This window comes from Stylophora pistillata, chromosome 13, assembly GCF_964205215.1.
Source record: "Stylophora pistillata chromosome 13, jaStyPist1.2, whole genome shotgun sequence".
NCBI classification, from domain to species: Eukaryota; Metazoa; Cnidaria; class Anthozoa; order Scleractinia; family Pocilloporidae; genus Stylophora; species Stylophora pistillata.
In genome coordinates, this window is record NC_142531.1 from 11560542 (window position 1) to 11580466 (window position 19925).

The 19925-nt window shown below is 38.7% G+C and overlaps 2 protein-coding genes, 1 long non-coding RNA gene and 1 pseudogene across 7 annotated transcripts; 2 read left to right on the forward strand and 2 right to left on the reverse strand.

Annotated features, from left to right (window-relative positions):
- Positions 1 to 1805: 1805 nt before the first annotated feature.
- Positions 1806 to 7928, reverse strand: LOC148717646 (uncharacterized). Its single transcript, XR_015994858.1, has 2 exons — positions 7777 to 7928; positions 1806 to 2836 (listed from the first exon to the last, which is right to left on the reverse strand). It is a non-coding gene; the product is annotated as an uncharacterized LOC148717646 (long non-coding RNA).
- On the forward strand, positions 2748 to 7279 carry LOC148717647 (uncharacterized; annotated as a pseudogene). Its single transcript, XR_015994857.1, has 2 exons — positions 2748 to 2868; positions 3370 to 7279. The product of XR_015994857.1 is annotated as an uncharacterized LOC148717647 (transcript).
- A 79-nt stretch (positions 7929 to 8007) lies between the features above and the next one.
- Positions 8008 to 16625, forward strand: LOC111322170 (uncharacterized). 4 transcript variants are annotated; one of them, XM_022925226.2, is made up of 5 exons: positions 8008 to 8105; positions 10319 to 10394; positions 10604 to 11621; positions 12201 to 12568; positions 12977 to 16625. In XM_022925226.2, exons 3-5 carry the CDS (start codon positions 10687 to 10689, stop codon positions 13486 to 13488), a joined length of 1815 nt encoding a protein of 604 aa, XP_022780961.2. In that variant the 5' UTR covers positions 8008 to 8105; positions 10319 to 10394; positions 10604 to 10686; the 3' UTR covers positions 13489 to 16625. The 4 variants fall into 4 exon arrangements, with proteins under 4 accessions (XP_022780961.2, XP_022780963.2, XP_088599890.1 ...); XM_022925227.2 differs by lacking the exon at positions 8008 to 8105 and adding an exon at positions 8899 to 9001; XM_022925228.2 differs by lacking the exon at positions 10319 to 10394.
- Positions 15926 to 19837, reverse strand: LOC111322139 (lipopolysaccharide-induced tumor necrosis factor-alpha factor homolog). The gene is made up of 3 exons (XM_022925195.2): positions 19575 to 19837; positions 18683 to 18876; positions 15926 to 16948 (listed from the first exon to the last, which is right to left on the reverse strand). The coding sequence occupies exons 1-3, from the start codon at positions 19710 to 19712 to the stop codon at positions 16753 to 16755; spliced, it is 528 nt and encodes a 175-aa protein (XP_022780930.1). The 5' UTR covers positions 19713 to 19837; the 3' UTR covers positions 15926 to 16752.
- Between the last annotated feature and the right edge of the window lie 88 nt (positions 19838 to 19925).

Sequence of the window (19925 nt, forward strand, 5' to 3'; positions counted from 1 at the left end):
GTTATACCTTGTTTTAGATGGTTTTAGATTGTTTGCGAGTGGTTGTAGATGTTTTTGAGGTGGTTGTAGGTGCTTGTTGAATTTTTTGAGGTGGTTGTAGGTGGTTGTAGATGGTTGTAGATGGTTTTAGGTGGTTTTAGGTGGTTGTAGGTCGTTCCATGTTTTAGTGACTACGCACTGCTATCGCCGTTCAGTGTTATGTGTATCCCCAATACATCTTGGGGATACAATGTGGATACGCATATCGCGGCAATCGCAGTCAATATGTGTATCCCTTGGTAAAGCAAGCGCTTTTGTCTGTCCAGCAAATTACTAGCTAAGCTTATATATTGATTCCAAATTGACAGACAACAGCGAGTTACTCGGGGGATAGACATATCACTGCGATCGCCGTTCAGTGATATGTGTATCCCCATTATATCTTGTGGATACACTTTGGATACACATATCACGGCAATCGTAGTCAGTATGTGTATCCCCTTACTAAAGCAAGCGCTTTTATCTGTCCAGCAAAATACTAGCTAAGTCTGGCTTGTAGTGTATTATTGAGTCAAAATTAATAGAAGTGTGATCTAACATCACTGCGATCGCTTTCTGTGATACGTGTATCCCCTGATGTTTATTGATATATATCACTGGACGGTGATTGTAGTGATATGTGTATCCTGGCCTCTCTAGCCCAGTGCAATTTCTAATCAATAAAATATTTCAAAATCGCACTCATAGGCACAGTGGGAAGCAAACGTTTGTGATATGTTGGGATACACATATCAGTGAACGTTGATCGCAGTAAAATTGGTATCCCTGGCCTGTAAGCGCTTTTGTTTGGCTAGACACTTCACCAAAAACAATTTCTAATCAATATATCAATTCCGCACCCATGGGCGCATATTTATAGAACCAGGAACCCTTTCTTAAATACAACAAATTATTCCATTAGGCGTAGATGCTACGTTGATTTAACTGTTCTCACGCAACGCTTCTACCCACCGGAAATTCCTCTATTAAACAATGCCCAAATTAGGAAGTTGGACCTTGTATACTTCTATTTATGACCTTTCTTTCGCGGGAAATTCGCATCTTACGAGAATTATTAAGATGGATGCCACAAAATATTCAAATCTGGTTCATTATTTGAGAGATAAAGAGTATCCAGAGGGCGCAAGCAAGCGTGAAAAAGGAGTGTTACGGAGACTTTCGAAACAGTTCACGTTTGATGTACAATCAGGCTCGCTTTTCTACGTCGACCGTGGTAACGATGGATTAACCTTTAACCGCATGGTCATTCAAGAGGAGGAAAAGGCAAGGGTTTTCGATGAGTGTCACTCTTCACCTTTTGCGGGCCACGCCGGGCGGGACAACACCATTCAAAAAATTAAGGAGCGCTACTACTGGCCCTCTTACTACAAGGATACTGTTGAATTGGTGAGTTTAATAAAATGTATACACGTAGAGGCATTGGTGTTGCGTAACATTTGATACCATCACGGTCTGTCACAATTCATGCATCTTAACACTAGCGTTTCAGTGGCAATTACTATTTTGGATTTTTTAAAGCTGGCACTTACTCAAATCAGTCTGTCAAGTTTATTGGTCTTACTATGTAGATATTTGCAATGTAAAGTTGATAAGAGTAAATAAAAATAATAAGATCGGCGAACGGGAGAAGTAACCCATGCAAAGTGCAACCCTGAAATGTAATTATAAATCTAAAAGGAACTATAAAATTTAAATAAAAATAATAAGATCGACGAACGGGAGAAGTAACCCATGCAAAGTGCAACCCTGAAATGTAATCAAACATCTAAAAGGAACTATAAAATTTAATGTATCGCGATAGATCAACTCAATAACTAATTAGATCAATAAAATTAAGAACGATGGCACCTCAGAGGTAGCATTTGCAGGGCATGTCAATATAATAAGTGGTGACCAGCAAAGTTAAATCATAGTTCTACTAAGTATAGTTAAATAAGTGACTAGTAAAAAAATTTTAAACGAACTTAAAACGAGACAACTTGTCATAAGAAGCTAGATTGCAGATAAAATTCCAAGGTTTTACATTTCTATTTAAAAAAAGAGGCCTGAAAAGTCGCGGTTTTGCAAAAAGCGGGCTCAAGTAAAGAGCATGATTCTTTCAGCGAGATCAGCCATGTGAAATAATCAGTCAAATTTGTGAATTCGGTAGTTCCCAGTACTTGTGAGACACAGCCATATAATAAAAGGCATTTAACAACAATAATGGTGAAATATTTATAAAACAATGACTTTTCTTTACTTCCAATAGATGTTGTAATAAAAGAATCTGAGGCTTCTCTATGTTCTCTCAATGCTTCTCTAAGTGTGGCCTTCTCTTACACAAACAGATTCGAAATTGTGACCGGTGTCAACGTAATACCAGTGAAAGCAAAAGTTACGACGTGCTGCATCCCGTGAAGGTGGTTTCTAAAGTTTGGTACCTAGTCGGTATTGATTTAATAGATGCCGGCAAGGTTTCTGCCCAAGGAAATCGCTATCTTCTGACAATGACGGATTACTTTAGCAAGTATGTAGAGGCAATTCCTCTGCCAGACAAGAGTGCCGTAAGCGTAGCAAAGGGCCTTTACAAAGCATATTGTCGCCATGGAGCCCCAGCTCACATCATTTCAGACCAGGGTAGAGAATTCGTTAACCAGGTAGGTCAGCGTTTTATACAACGGAAACCTTTGACAGACATCTGTGTAGCGGCTTGCATGACGTTGCTGCATTGTCTCTGTTGCAGGTGTGCGAGCGCTTCATGACAACATTTGGTGTCCACCAGAGGATCGCGTCAGCATATCATCCGGAGTCTAATGGCCTAGATGAGAGATCAAACCAGTCAATAAAGAAGTGAGCGTTGCAATCATTTTCTGTCTAAAAATAACTCTTAACTCCTATCAGGGACATGAAAGAGGGCATGACATGCTACCTAAAATATCATTCAGCTAAGCTAGTGCTTTCAAAGTTTATTTCCATTCGGTAATGTGCTTGGGATTCCAGTGTTAAAACTACGGACTGAAGCGAATGCAAAGATGTTAAATATTACATATTATCTGAATTACAAGAGGAGGTAATACATCATCTAATGTTCTTACCTACCTAATGTTCTTATTCCAGTTCGTGTAAAATGGTTGGTGCCAATCATTTTCCACGAACTGGAATAAGAACATTCTACCGACAACAATCATTCACTTGACTCTGATGATGACTTCCGCACAGATTGTCGAAACGTCAGTCACTGCCACCGACAACAGTCCTTCTCAGGACCACACTCACCCGGACGATTAGCCTCCACTTTCACATGTTACCCCTGGGTTCAAGCCATTTACTGCACTTGTCACTTTTGTTTAGTACCCTTAGGAAGATTGCGGATGACCACGATCGGGATTGGGACGAGTACACGGATGGTGCTCTTTTTGCAATTAACACCAACAGATCAAACACCACCAAGTTCAGCCCATTCTATTTAATGTATGGTAGGCATCCACGTTTGCCTCTTGAAGTCCAAAAGTATGTAAAGCACGTCGATAACGACCCCAGCGAAATTGAAAAACTGGCAAGGGAATTAAACTCAGAGGATGTCCTCCAGGAGCATGTGCAACAAATGACAGCCACAAGAGATGCACTTTTCCCAAGAGTGCAGGGAAACATAGAAGCTGCACAAGAAAAGCAAAAAAAGCAGTTCTTAAAAAGAAAAGGAGGCTTCGACTGCACACTGAAGAAGGGTGATGCTGTTCTACGCCGCAATATGCTCCAAAAGACAAAAAAGGGGCACAAAATGGAAGACCAGTGGACTGGCCCATACACCATAGAAGAGGTTGACTTACAAAAGGGAACCTGCAGGTTACGTGGAAAAAGTGGCGAGAAACTAAGAAGGATAGTGAACATGAAAGACCTCAAAGCGTACAGGGTTCAATCCACAGCTCAGCAGACAGCACAACCACCATTGCAGCATCCTCACTGTTCTTCTCAGCATTCAGCGACAGCACCCCAACATCAACAACAGGTGCCATCGCAGCAGCCAGTACCATCTATGCAGCCTGCAACACCATTGCAGCAGCCAAAACAATCCCAGCAGCTATCGCCAACCAAAACGGCCACAATACAGCAGTTAATGTCATCCCAACAAGCACCATCCAAGCAGCCTACACCACACCAACAGCCAGCACCACACCACCGGCCCACACCAATGCCACGGACAAAGGTACCCCAACCAAAAGTACCACCCAATCAGCCAACACCAATGCCACGGACAAAGGTTCCCCAACCAAAAGTACCACCCAATCAGCCAACACCAATGCCGCGATCAAAGTGCCCCAAACTTCAAGCACCTTCCAAGCAGCCAAAAGAACATCACCAGCCAGCACCTTCCAGCCAGCCAACACAACCAAATCAACCTACACCTTCCAGCCAGCCAACATCACCTAATCAGCTAACACCTTCCAGCCAGCCAACATCACCTAATCAGCTAGCACCTTCCAGCCAGCCAACATCACCTAATCAGCTAGCACCTTCCAAACAGCAAACATCACCTCATCAGCCAGCACCTTTAAACCAGCAAAAATCACCTAATCAGCTAGTACCTTCCAAACGGCAAACATCACCTCATCAGCCAGCACCTTTAAACCAGCAAAAATCACTTAATCAGCTAGCACCTTCCAAACAGCAAACATCACCTCATCAGCCAGCACCTTTAAAACTGCAAAAATCACCTAATCAGCTAGCACCTTCCAGCCAGCCAACATCACTTAATCAGCCAGCACCTTCCAAACAGCAAACATCACTTAATCAGCTAGCACCTTCCAAACAGCAAACATCACTTGATCAGCTAGCACCTTCCAAACAGCAAACATCACTTAATCAGCCAGCACCTTCCAAACAACAAACATCATTTAATCAGCAAGCACCTTCCAAACAGCAAACATCACTTAATCAGCAAGCACCTTCCAGGCAGCCAAAACCACCTAATCTGCCAGGGGCTCAGCAGCCGGCAAAATACCAGCCCTTTGAACCAAACAAAAAAATACAGAACATTTCAAAGAGGGACATTGCTTCCTGCTTTGACAAAGTAATCAAAGATCACCTTTCAGAAGCACCAAGGAAAGCTGGCGACATGAAATTTTCCATGGAAGAATTTTATCAGACAAAGATAAAGAGATGATCGAAAGGGTAGATCTCAAGTTCAATGTGCCATTTGGGGACTTTGAGGAAAATCAAACATATCACATGGTAACTCTAATAGCAAAGCACTTCCCAAAGGTCAGTCAAAAGTACTTAATGGAGGTACTTTTACCAGAGGCTCTAATTACCCTATGTTATCAGCAATTACAAATTACACACAACCAGGCTGAGGATCTCCTAGAAAGTGGTGGAAAGTATGAAGCAGATGCATTCCTGCAAAAAATACAACACAGAAGTAAAGGAAAGTTCTTGAAAAAGACAAAGGCCCCGAAAAGAAAAATGCAAGGAGCCGAAGAAGCTGAAGACGAAGTTAAGTTTTTGAAACAGGCTAGGATGGACGAAGCATCTATTGCTAAAATGCAAAGGCCTACATTTAAACTGAATCAAGAAGATGTAGACATAATTGGCAAAAATGCAATGCTTACAGACCATCAAATACAAATGGCCCAAGAACTGTTGCATCGCCAATTTCCTTATATCGAGGGGCTGCTGTCTCCAACAATTGGGAAGGCAGAACAGTTTCCAGTGATGCGGAACAGCTTCATTCAAGTGCTACACACTGGTGGTAATCACTGGGTTTGTGTCAGTAATATTGGATGCAGCCACAACAACCAAGTGAAACTCTATGACAGTCTTTATAGTGGAATTGCGCCATTCACCAGAGAGCAGATTGGTGCCCTTCTTTTCAACCAAGACAGCAATGTCATTGAAATTTGTGTCCCTCCTGTTGACCAGCAAACAAATGGGACAGACTGTGGAGTTTTTGTGATTGCGTTTGCCACAGCACTCTGCCATAATATGGACCCCACATCACTTAAGTTCAACAGGCGGGCAATAAGGGCACATCTCTTAGATTCCCTTAAAAATGGATACATTGGCATATTCCCCTTTGAGGAAAAATCAAGCGTTGGTTATGAAGAGACTGTTGCCATGCCAGTGTACTGTGACTGCCGCCTCCCATACAATCCAACCAAAGACCAGATGGCAGAATGCACCAATTGCAAGAAGTGGTTCCATCAAGCTTGCCAAAAAATTCCTGACAAAGTTTTCAAGTATAAAAGGTTTCAATGGAAGTGCAATAACTGCCAAATTGCTTAGATACAGACATCTAGTTTTTAAGGCAAATGGTTATTGAAAAGATTAGGGACTGTCAATTTTTATGTGGTGGGGTGGTAGATAGTCACTATAATATGTGATGACTTCCCCTTTTCATCAAAATTTTTCCCTGCCCCCACCCCTTGTTACCATAATTGTGTGATACTTAAGAGTAGTTATTTGGGTTAAACCCCTTCCTCTCCAAACTGACCATTTTTATTTGGTTGGCTCCACTTTCAAACCAACTGTTCTGGCATGACCCCCCTGAAAACTATTAAACCCCCTACCTCTTAAAACTGAAAAAGTCTCACCACTCAACAAAATGTCAGGCCAAAACACTTCAATGTCAACTCGGGCTAAAATACTAGTACAAGAAAAAGGAAAAGTAAATGATTTTGGCAATGGTAATTCAATGAAGCCATTGTGCTAATTGTCAACTACATAAAATACAAGAGGTTTACAGATGAAATCAATACCATGGAATAAATCATTAAAAAGTATCACAATTTGAAAAAGAAAAAAAATCACCATTTGTTAGTCATTGTTAACAAGCCTATCCATAAATGCCTTTTTCCAGCGGGTACTTCCCTTCTTGGAGTTTGTTGATATTTTTTTGCATTGTCTGATAGGTTTCACTTCTGTAACAAACCCAGTTTTAGAGTTTGCCCATTGATTTACAGGTGGCTTGTTCACAAATTAATCAGCATTATTAGGCTTTGAAACAATGTTAAGTTTTTTTGTAGTTTTACTGCTATTTTACAAGAATATGTGACATTTATAAAGTAGAACAAAAGTTTGCTCTGAAATATTTATTTTGGATAGTACATATACATTTGAGGAACACTGAAACATTGCAAGTAGATATCGCTTACCATGCAGTGGATATCACTTTACTAGTAGATTAATATTATCAGTTAACAATCATTTTCATAATCTATGCAGCCATGTTGACTTATCAATAAAATTACCTGATCTTTCGCATGTAGTTCAAATTAGTTGGCCTGTTGTTTTTATGAGCACTTATTAGACACAACAAAAACAGTGCAGAAAAATATCCAGGCTGTCCATACTGGCAAACACTGGAAAAGCAAGACTTCGGTTACCATGATAAGGACTTGGTTGTCCAGGGCCGTACAGATTTCAAAACAAAAACAAACAAAAAAAAAAAACAATATCAACAACATAGAAGCCCCGTTTAAAAATGAATTCAAATGGTTTTGATGTATAGTGAGTGATTGATGTGAACTACGGAACGTGAACACGAAATAGTTTCCAAACGCGGTAAAGTTCTAGACCTTTAATCCACCAAAACAACTTATTGCGCAAACACACTTTTAAGTTGTCGCAAACGACAGGACAAACGCTAGTTTCGAGCAGTGGCTCGAGCGAACTAATCGTTGGTACTTAAATTAAATGCTGGCGAAACGACTGAAATCCATGTAACTATTTTAAAGGTTTTGGAAATATAAAAACACCTCTTACCTTGTTATTCAGTTGCATTGTGATCTTCTTCCGTTTATATTTTGGATCGGAAACTTTAAAATATAAAACCACAAAATTTGTTCCTCGTAGCCACCATGTTTTCTTTGAAGCTCTAAGAGGCCCGGGTGCAAAGCTTCAGTGTTTTGTGTATCCCTACCAGGGGTACACATATCACTAGTGATATGTGTGCGGGGATACACATATCACGGGGGTACACATATCACTGTGACAGCGGCTTTATGATGCAAGCTGTCAGTTGATAACATATAGTGGAGTGCCGGTGTAAAAATGTAATGAACGGCGTTATATTGGAGAGCATACATATCCAGGTAGGAAAACGCAAACATTACGTGCCAGGCCAATTTTTTAAGTGCCCTCAAGTGCTGCAGAGTATTGAATTTGCAACGAGCATCCCCGGACACGCGCGCATCGCCGTTGTAAACATTTCGCAAACTTTACTTGCTTTTCCAAAGAAAGGGCCAGCATTGCATTAATTTGAAAGGAGAGCTGATATGATGATGTTTGCCCAAAATTTGCGTTTAACCGGCTTCTGTTCCTCGATTTCCTTATTCTATCAGAAGGTTAAGAAATTTTGATCGGAATGTGGCCGCCAAAACAGCAGAAGAAAGTCGTTGGTAAGACAGTACTCAGGAAAACGTTGAAAGGTTTCCAGCAATGCTATCCTTTTAAAAATCTGACCACCGGTAGGCCATAGGGTAGGCCATAGGGTAGGCCATGGCCTAGGCCAGGTTTTGTCCACACCCCTGTATAGGTCTTAGTTTTCAAGGGTATTCGTTTTCGTAACACCCGGTATCGAATACTTGGTAACGGTATCAGCCCATCCTTATTGAAGTGTGGGAGCGGGTGCACAAAGGCTAGATCTATTTTTCAACCTTATAAGTGAGGAAATGATCAATATCGATGTAACACGTGCTGTTTGTCTACTATCGGGATACGTAGGAAACGGTTCTTGATGAGACATAGCAAAGCTTTATTTTAGGTTGTCGTGATCAAGCACGTCTAGAGAATGACGTGAGGATCTCAATACACTCACTGAAGAATCATGCGGTCATTGTGTCACAATCAAGTGTCACGTAGGTTATGAAATAAAGAGCTATTGATGACATAAAATTATTGTAACAATCGAAAGCACTCATATTAATTTTGGGTCGTTACGAAGTTATGACACGGAATGAGACTGGGTTTTCTGCAGTTACTAAATGAGGTATGATGTGGAAACATACATCATAGCAATTCTTCAGCTTGCGTTCGCTCTTTACATATTGTGTATTTACCCTTAAATACTGATATACTGCTTGACCAAAGATATTAGACATTTTAGCTATGTTTTATCCAAGCCGAATTATAGAATTGGGCGCCCACTGTTTTCTTTTTCTGCGCACGTGCATGCGATCCATCGAGTTTGAACGCCATAGGGCAGTGCTCGCACTAAGATGGGTTACTTTACTCAAAGTGGCCAAGACTGCAGCTGGGAAAGTTGATTTTGCCATAATCAATGCAATAGGGGCAATGTCGAGTCCACCAAACTCATTTCGTACTCATTTAAAAACCATTTTTCCCAACACGACATGACATCAAAATAGAAAATTGGCTTCAGTACTCGTTTTAAACAGGTAATTGCATGATTTCTAGGAATAAATCAGTCTGACGAAGCCTTGATTTATCTAAAGCTGATCAAATTTGAAGTATTTGAAAACCTTACGAGTTCTGATGTACTGGCATCCCAAATTCACACAATTACTTGTTAATTATGTGCATGCAAAAATTTGACTCTGTTTGCCTCTGTAATCGTATTCAATTCAATTGTGAACTGGTTTACAATAGAAGAGGTATTATAGCAATAATTTTTCTATCAGGAATACAGATTTGACAATTAATTAATTAAAATTTTCAAAGGAACTTTTGTTGCCCCTAATAAGAATTTAATGCTTGATTTATAATCACACTTTCAGTGAATTTTTGTTTCTCAAATGTTAAAAATTCAAACTGTTATGAGTTCAACTTTTCTTTTGCTTCTTTATTTAGTAATTTTACAATGCACGTGATCCATGAGATCACGTGACTTACAACCCACTTATCATAACACAAGCCCAACGTTAAGGAACATTTTATGACATCTCAACAGTAGTAGGGTGGAGTGGACCTTGAAATATAATGGGTCACCTCACAAACATTTTGATTATTGTTGAATTTTATCAGTCTGTGCGGTGAGTCTCAAAGAATTGTTTAGGGTACATTTAAATTTAGCAATTTAAGCTTGATGAAGGGTTTTTTTAGTGAACGAGAGTCTGTGTATGGTTGCTGTCATTTGAAAATATTACAATATGACAGCTGATAAAACTACAAATAAGGCAAATACAAATAAAAGAGTATCTAAACTCTACTGTAACTTTCTTTTTACAGTTTCTGTCCACATAAATGCATATGCATGAAAGTACAAAGTTATTAAATTCCATAATTAATGTAAGTACCAATGCAAGCCAAAATGCCAATATCAGAAAAATGTGCTCAATTTTCACAGATGTCAACTAGGGCCTTGTACGAAGTAAGAAATTAGTAAAGAGTGTGAAGGAGTGTGCTGTGGACAAACTGAGCAGGTAAGCAAGGGGAGCCAGCTAGTCTCTAATGGCTTCTCATGGCAGGTTTTAACATAACATATAATAAATTTAGATTACTTTCAAGAGCAGATTGAGTCATTCAAAGCATGCATGAATTGTACTAGAAGTAACAAAAGAAAATCCTTCCTACCCTGTACTTTTGAGATTTCCTGACAATTAAGTGCGTAATTTTATATTTTTTCCTACAGAAGTTGAAGATGAATGTGCTACAAGCCACTAAACAGTCAAAAATATAACAGACTTCTGCATCAACATTTTAACTACCAGCACCATGAGACAAATGCAGCTTTTCTACATGGTACTTGCCATCATAACCCTAATAATAATAACGTTTATGTCATCCAATCTTCGCATTACCACCAGAAGTCATTCACAAGCACTGGCAAACAATTTAAGACGCCTAGCAGTAGACCTTTCTGAGACACAACGCAGCTTGATGCATTTACCATTGCAATTCTACAAAATTGAACAAAATATTCAGCTCGTAAAGCAACTGATAAAATCAGTGGATGGACAATCAGTGCAAGAGGACAAAGTTTCCAGCAATTCCCCCTCGGAAACATATGTTACTAAGAGAGAGGTTTGTCCTGAGAAATTTATGGGAAATGATTCTTCTTATGGCTCTCCATTTTATAGGAAAGGTTTTGAGGGAGAGGACTGCACAGACTATGTTCCAATTTATGAGCTTGTGACTATGATTGTCACATCACCTAAGGAACTATCACCTGAAAACTTGAGAAAAGTGTTTGAAGGAATCGCCACATATTATCCAAGAGTTCCTGTAATATTTGCATCAAACAAAACGTTAAAGGCAAAGAGGCTGAAAAAAACAAGATTAAATCATCTAATGTTCATGGCATTTGATGACCTTACACATGGAGAAACATGGTCCAAGTTACTCAAGAAGGTGACCACACCCTATGTGCTCTTTGCCCCAGATATCACGTACTTCACTGATGATGTTAATCTTGAACACCTTGTTCGGGTACTGAGTGAAAACAAGGATACCATCATTATTGGAGGAAGCCATAAAAATCAGCGGGGGGAGTGGGACAATAGCTGTCGTCAAGTGCAATTCAGAAATTGGACTGCATATTTTGCAGATGGTTATTACCACTCATTTAATGATTGTTTAGAATGTGATGTACTGCTTGGTCCATTCATGGCAAAAACCAAGAAACTCCAGGATCTTGGAATTGATGAAAAGTAAGTATTAACTAAAAGGCACTATGTTAAAGTTCAGTTGAGAGAAGAGCAAAGGAGAACAGTTTTCAGTGAGAAAGGGTGTTTCTTGAGCTCTTTGGTTGTTTTGTTCAGAGATGGAAGCCAGTCAAAAAGGTTTTAGGTGTCTATATTTAAGATGGTCTACCTCGTACGCAGACTGGATTTGGTGATAATAAATGGGCATGGAGGTCTGAAATTTTTATTGAGACTGGGTATTAATTTATGGTGAGGATCATGTAGGCTTGATTACCAGTACTGGCTCCAGTTCCCAAACAGTGGCTCCCTGAAGAGATGGCTGGATGTGTGAGATTTCTTTTGTTGGTTATAACCAATCAGACTAGACTTGAGTGTGGCGGAAATCAAGTCTAGGAAAATGGCATCGGTTTAGTCATATAATGCATGAAAATTTTAAGAAATATGTGTTAAAAAAAGGCTTACAAAAAGTTTTCACTGAGTATTTGACCTTTGTCTCCACCCTCTGCCATTTCTTGAACTGTTAAGGAAAACTGTTAAACTGGTTTGACAAACTCATTATTTCAACTACTATTTCTTGTTTTCCAGACTACATTTTGGTGCCTTTCAAGACTTATTCTGGCGATTAAAACTCAAACATCCAGAGAAAGTTGTTGCCAGCTGTCCTGATGTCATGTTTGACACTTATGAGCAGGAAGTTCCTGATGAAAAATGTGTCCACCTCACTCAAAAATGGGATGTGAAGAAATGGGTGGAATCTAATGGGCGAGTGCGTTGGTATGGATGCCGAAGAGGTGGGCATGCACATGATAATAAATCTTCCTGTGGTATATCAGCCACAGGACTCGCTGTTCCTCCTTGTGACTTGGAGAATCTTGCAGATATGGTCAAGTTTATCATGAAAGAATGCGAAAATGCTGGGATTTATTGTGAAGTTATGGAGGGATCTCAATTAGGTAATGTACTCTTGTGCCTATTTTGTATGAGGGAGGTGTAGCTCAAATGGAGCCTGTTGCCCCCTTTTGGATTCAAACAGGTTTGTGTTCACAACAGAATGAACAATTTCAGAGGATAGTTTTGGACTTTATCGGTCCTATACATTCTATAATTCTATGTGGAGTGAAGAAATATCTTTAAGTTGGAAAGACAGAAAATTTCCTCAGGTTTGAGTAGCTATTATTTTAAGGCTGTTGAGTAATATTAATCATCAAGCTAAAAAAAAAAATTTATGTGAAACCAACATTATGCAATAAATTGAAGGAGACCATTATTATGGTCATGACTATCACCATCATGGTGGTTGAATAAAATTGACAAAATATTTGGTACATCATCTCATACTAATTAGTTTGCTTCTGTTTTAGGGGCTGTTAAATTAAAAAAGGTTTTGCCATGGGAGCGTGATGCTGACATCCAGTTTCTTTCTGAGAACTACACAGCAATTCAAAAGCTCCGTCCAAGATTTGAGGCAGCAGGCTATAAATTTGAAGATAGAAAAGGAACTGAATGCTGCACAGATGGGCGTAAGACGTCAGGAATTTTTGTAATCTATAGAAATGGCTGGGGTGTTGACTTTTATGGAAGACCTAAGCTTGAGTCTGAGATGCTTGTAGCTAATGGTCAGCAGCCAACTAAAGTGATGTTTGCTGTTCAGTGGGTTACTGCCATGCGCAATCCGGGACTTTCTTCACGTAATCGATATGGACCCAATATTTATCGTCATGTAGAGCATTGGTATTACATAGGGATGAAGAGTGGGGGAATGCGCTACAAATCAGGTGTCTTCACCAAATGTCCCAAGCCAGGACACATAGGGTGTTTAAACCAGCTCCGCCCTGATGGCAATCTTCCATCTGGTGACAGCTTTGTGACCTAAATTGCTTTACACACTAACTTGGAATTGGAATAAGCCAACAGAAGCAAATTTTATGAAATGCATCAAAGTAGTTGTTTATGGAAAGGACCTTAAGAGGCCATGTAAAGTGTTTTTAAAAGGCTGTATTTGCACACATTTGCTTGATGTCTGTGCAATATTTGCCCCAGTTGAATTGATGTTAAATGAAAAGTGATAAATAGACGCTTACTGGAAACAACTTTGTGGAACAACATGTGCAGTTTGCAAGAATATTGTAATGTAAGTTAGCACTACACAGGTAATTGCTGTAGAAGATATGTGATAGACCAAATTGTGGAATAGGCACAACAACACCTTGAGTAAGAGATCACACTAGAGTGTCAGTCCTCAGTGTCAGCAAGTAACAGTTTAACAGTGGAAATAACACAAAGTTTGTAGTCCATTGTAGAGAGAATAGGACATACATATATTTCCTGACAATATCTCTTTCAATGCACCTTTAATTCATTTTCTGCTAAATTCACTTTAAATTATTTTACAAAGGGGATCATCAGAAATAAGACCAAAGAATTTGGTCTTAATTATTTTGACCAAATGCTTACATATACTGGATTAAATATAAAATGAGCATGAAAGGTGTTCAGCTCCTCAATAATATGTAGATTTATTCCTGTTAATTTTTTTTTTTTGAGACTGATGTACTTTTTTTCTAGTTGCAGCTATTAAAATAATGGTAATTGAAATCATTAACATCATGAAGAAATCCATGAGTGAGTGATGACTCATTGATGTTATGCACATATTAACCATTAGTGACAAAGGTAAAGAATCCAATCCTACTGACTTGTTGGCCTATGTGTCGACTGACACACCACTGATGCATCTTGTGTGTTAGAAAGATAACCGGTGGCCAACATGTTGGCTGACAGTTGACTGACAGTCTGTTGATTGTCAGCTGACATGTTGGCCAATGCATTGGTAGGATCAGACTCTTCACCTTTACTGTGACCAAAACTGTAACGCTTTCATGGTTGCCGAGAATATCCCTACCTACATTGCCATTTTTCATAAATACATCAGTTTTGTTTTGCCGGCAGGGCAGTATTTTAAGTGAAGAAATTGGTCATGACCTCAAACTCCTTATTAGATAGATATTCCCAGTTTTTATTGATAGTTATGTTAGAATTCAACATACATTGTTAAAATTTTTTAAATAGAGGGCGAGTTTTTTAGTTATTTCAACTATTCCGTGCCACCATCTCTAAATAAAGTGTATGAGTATATACTAAAACAGTGCATAGCATTAAAGGCGTGCTCTGATTGGCTAGTCAAACTCCGAATATCCTTTGCTATTTACCTCCGAGCAACTCAGGAAAAAATGGCGTGCCGGTTTGCATCTGTGACAAGCGAAGAAATCACTCAAATAACGATGAAGCAGTCCCTGAAAACACAGAAAGCGACTAAATTTGGTTTGGCCGTGTTTAAAGGTAATGGTAACCGGGAGTTTATCGATAAAAACCAATGAAAAAGGTTTTGTTTACAAATGCAAATTAATCTTGCATAACCTCACTTGTTCACTTGAAAATCAAAGTTAAATGGTATTATTTTACAGAATGGTTTCAAATACAAAAAGAGTTTGCAACACCATTTGAAGAAATGTCGCCACCAGAGCTAAACAAATGTCTTCAGAAATTTTATCTGTCAGGGAAAAAAGGAGACGGCAGGTTTTACAACAAAAAATCACTTACCGCGATCCGAGCCGCGTTGGATCGTTACGCGCGGGAAAATGTTGGAATCATTGCTGGAATGTATGAATTAAAATCAGTTCTTGGTGGTGTATATTATCTCACTGTTTTAGTATATACTAAAACAACTATTCACCTCAGTGTCGGTGGTTAGTGGTGAATAGTTGTTAATTATTATTATTTTATTGAGGTGATGAATAACTTGTTTATGCTCTTTCTCTCTCAAATCACTTTGGTTACCAGCAAAAAGTTGGTTTCAAATTAATTTGAATTAGCAAATGTGTCATCAAGTGGGTTCACAAGCAGCCCAAATTCCATTTGCAATTACTGGTAATTTTTCTTTCTTATGCACTCTCTAATTGACAGGTGTCAGATCATGACAGATACTTATAAAAAATGTTTCAACGTTTTCTTGGAAGCTTTTTAAATCACCTTTTATCCCTGTGGAAATAAAAATTTGAGTTCTTTTGGGAAGCATTTCATTAACACTGTAGAGAAAAATAGAAATGTTATTCACCAGCCTAGGTCGCCCTGTACTGAGTATCAAATCTGCCTGCAGCCTAGGGCGGTACTTAGACCTCAGGCACAGTTTTCCCCAATACAGACCTCCTGTCTGGCAAATAACAAATATATCTAAAAATTTTGAGAAGCCCTAATTACACACAGACTACCCATCTAGTATTGGCAACTGTCATGAGGAATCGACCAATAAGTCACAGGTTACCCAGTTTAATTAGAATATGTAACAAGTCTAAATTTGAACTTTTCTTCCAGCCAAAACTCAAGCCGTAGCACAGGTTAACAACTCAGACTTATTTATAATGATGTAATGAAAAATTAATTATGTGATAGATTTTCAGGTGATACTAATCTATAAAAAATAAGATCAAAACACAGGTTCCCACCTTTCTACACACCTTTCTTACTCAAAATATCACATCTGACTCAGTTTTTAAAAGGTTTTTCTTCACTTCCTCCTTTTTCTACTTAGAGGATCCCAGATTTCTTACTTGTCCTTTAATTTCTGTATCATAATCAAAACAGTGGTTTCAAGGATCAGGAAGTTGCCAAGTTGTCGAGTCAAACCTATTTTTGCACAGAAGGGTATCTACCATACTTGTATTGTAGATGCAGCCTCAAACTCAGTGCAGGAAAAGTGATATAGCCATATGAAAATCTATACTTAGCTCAGAAATAAATTCATGAACACTGAATGAAATGTCTGGTCATCCAAGGAGTTGACTGCAAAAACCTTATGCTGAATGAATGTCGTTTTAAGCCCTGGGTTAAAAGAAAACTAAATGATGCATTCTATTGAAGCTATTGATAACTTGTCACTAATACTTATAAAAAAAAAAAAAAAACATTTAATATGTATTCAATTGGTAATGTTACTGTTTTTTTTTTTTCAAATACACCAGTAAGTGCATCTTTACAATTGACCTTGAAAGCTACTGTGCAAGTATGTGCATGTTGGTGTAATAACTGATTGTGAAATAGATGAACCATCACACATGTTTGTTCTTGTTTCTTTTTGCCTTTAGTCATCAGATGGACCCACATAATCATCAGCTGGGCCATGAGCATTGCTTCTGTCATAGCCAGTGTTTCCACCTCCTCCCCCTCCACCAGACTCGGCAATCGGACGCTTATAAACACCTATCTCCTTATGACAATTGGGACATTGATGGGCAACATCCTTGGCACAATCAGTACAAAATGGAATGCAACAACAACTGAAAACAGTAAATTTCATACAGTTCATGTGACATCCATTTAAGCAGCCATTTGCTATTAACCCTTTACACTCTAACATCAGTATGTATAGTCTCCATACTGTTCTCTCTACAATATAATTTCAATATATCAACATAGTTGAAATGGTAAATTGGCAACCGTTACGATTATAAAAGCTGATGTTTCGAGCGTTAGCCCTTCGTCAGAGCGAATGACGAAGGGCTAATGTTCAAAACGTCAGCTTTTATAATTGTAATGGTGGCCAATTTACCACTTCAACTTTGTTGATATGTAGAAATTATTTCGTTACCCCTACCAACGCAGCCCCAAACAGTTTCTTTAGAAACTATCAGCCTTTGTTCTCTATACAGTTCCTTGGGTGTGAACAAGGAGAATTTGTGAAACAGTCAAGAGCTTCCTTAGTTGGTGATCATTTCCTTTACTCTCATGACCTTGATATTTAATTCAGAGGTGATACTGTTAGAAGAAATTGGAGGCCAATCACTCAGAGGTCAAAGGGTTAAGCATGCATTTGCTATTAAGTGGTCACTAAAATCAAAGTTTTTGAGTTACTCTCTGGGTGTATTGGTACAAGGTGTTTATGAAATGGAATGACCCTTTCCCACATTTAAAAATAACTGCTATGTGACCATTTTTTTCTTTCTTTGCAGTTTATATAAGTAGACCAGGGCTCGACACTAACTTTTCAACTAACTAGCTAAGTGACTGGTGACAACTTAGATGTTACAATATCAGTTTGTTTACTACCCAAACTAGCTAGTGGAAATGGAAAACCACTTGCCAAAACTGAATTTCTACTAGTCTGTGGCTAGTTGGCTACCATTAGTGTCAAGCCCTGCTAGATCCAGTTTCCAGGATATTTGCCATTCAGATAAGAATTCTTAAGGGGGCTAAAGGGTATTTGACTGCCCAAGATTTGGATGTGAACACAGTGTGAACTTAAAACATGTCAACAAGTGGAACAAATGTAACAGCTCAATATGATTGCTTAACTGTTTTTCAAAAAGCTGAATAAAATAAAACAGGTTTTACATAATGGACTTTAGGGTTCCCAGTACCATAGTTAATTGAATCAGTGTTTTCTTTTCTGTCAACCTCATTTTCAGGTGTAGAAGGCCTGTAGATATCTACAGGCCTTCTACACCTGAAAATGAGGTTGACAGAAAAGAAAACACTGGGTGAAAGCTAAAAAAAGGGTCAAGGATTTGAAAGTTTTTGCATGCTCAGATATCGATCCTGATGAAGTTCTCTTTTAACCAACTATTGTTTTGGGAGTAAAAAAAGAGATCTTTCAAATGAAATTTATTGCATTTCCTATTTTCTCAACTTTAAAATGATTCTTACAGATAGTTTCTTTGATAAACAATTCAGAATAAAAACTAGTGATAAAAAAACAATGCTTCAATCTCTCTGAGAACATTTTCAAGTTGTAGAAAAGTGAATGAAATATTCATATGTAAGTATTGACTGTAAAAATTTCACATATTTGTGAAAATTGTGGATTTAGGCTGTGCTATGCTGTCAGTCAAGAAAACCTGCCTCTTGCAACCAGACAGGTGTGATGTAAAACTTAAGCCAAAAGCAACTTTCTCACTTACCTCTTCCCATACCGGTGCACATTTACACGTATTTACATAGGGTTTTCATTAGCTTTTGCTATGTTTTCATTTATTCTGAACTCTATCTACAAAACCGAAAAAAAAAAAACTTACCCAAAACAAGACAGTATACAACAGTACAAAAATGTTGTGTTTCCAACACGGTGATCAAGCTGGGTAGAAATGGTTGCTCCACAATGTGGACAGCGCATTGTTACAGGGAACTGTTTAAGAACTATGGGCTGGGGAAGTCCAACAGGCTGTTGGATCACTGTTAATGTTTGGGTCCCTGGTGCACCATATCCAGGCTACAAGAGAGTCACATCAAGAAAGTTCATAGTTGTTACATGTACATTAGCAATGAAACAACTAACGTAGCTGGTTTTCTAAAATGAACAAAAAACAACCTGCAGTTATTCATACGATCATAAAATTTGTGAGAAGAAAAACTTAAAATGGACCCCTTCGACCAAGTAGACTCCTTTCGGCAAGCGTTACCCCCGCTTTGGTCGAAACATACACAAGCACCAGAGGAACACGCTAGATCTTATGTCGTAGCTCTGCCAAAAAATAATTTTTTTGTTAACTGACTCCTTCATTAGTGAAATCCAGTGATCTGAAAAAGGTAATTTGGCGATATCAACTAGGTTGAAATATTGTAAATTGGCCACCGTAAAGAGTTAAAAAGCTGACGTTTCGAGCGATAATGTGAGTTTTATGGACTGACATAACATTTGAGTATACCCGATCACTTAATTAATAATCATACTTGGAAGTTTTTTGGTTTTGGGCCGATTTTTGGACGTACCACCGAATCGAAGGTACAATGGAAGGTCAATCGTTCTTTTCAACGTACATTTTTTGTAACAAACAAATACTCAGTGCAGGCGGTCACAACAATTCAATGACTTAATGACTCTTAACAGAGAAAATGGTAACGTCAAAAAAAAAAAAAGGCAGCCTCCACTGATGGATTAAAACTAAGTATATTTAACATTTTCCAAACCTGATAGTAAGCTTGAGGAGCGTACTGGCCTTGAGGTGGTGCTTGTGGAGGGTAGTAGCCGGGTTGTTGTGGAGGATAGTAATTTGGGGGATACTGTCCTTGATTCACACCATAATTCTGTCCTTGTGGAGCTGCCATAATTACTTTAGATCACAATTCTGTTAATGCTGAAATCGAAAGTCTGACATAGCGTCAAAGTAGTCCAAATTCCGCATTCGTCGTGTAAACACGCATTGCATTGCCTAACGGGAATCCTTTGGGAACAGCTGAGCATGCAAACGGTGATGCGTGACAAATTTCCATCTCGAGCCCAGGGTCATGAGTATGGTAGCTTTGATAAAATATATGTCC

What these genes read in the sequence shown, in the direction of transcription:
- LOC111322170 (XM_022925226.2), top strand. Translation starts at nt 10,687, where the DNA reads ATGAGACAAATGCAGCTTTTCTACATGGTACTTGCCATCATAACCCTA. An exon ending in GATCTTGGAATTGATGAAAA is followed by an intron (nt 11,622 to 12,200) that starts GTAAGTATTAAC and finishes CTTGTTTTCCAG; the next exon opens with ACTACATTTTGGTGCCTTTC. An exon ending in TATGGAGGGATCTCAATTAG is followed by an intron (nt 12,569 to 12,976) that starts GTAATGTACTCT and finishes CTTCTGTTTTAG; the next exon opens with GGGCTGTTAAATTAAAAAAG.
- LOC111322139 (XM_022925195.2), bottom strand. Translation starts at nt 19,712, where the DNA reads ATGGCAGCTCCACAAGGACAGAATTATGGTGTGAATCAAGGACAGTAT. An exon ending in CTCCTCAAGCTTACTATCAG is followed by an intron (nt 18,877 to 19,574) that starts GTTTGGAAAATG and finishes ACTCTCTTGTAG; the next exon opens with CCTGGATATGGTGCACCAGG. An exon ending in TGTATACTGTCTTGTTTTGG is followed by an intron (nt 16,949 to 18,682) that starts GTAAGTTTTTTT and finishes TACTGTTTTCAG; the next exon opens with TTGTTGTTGCATTCCATTTT.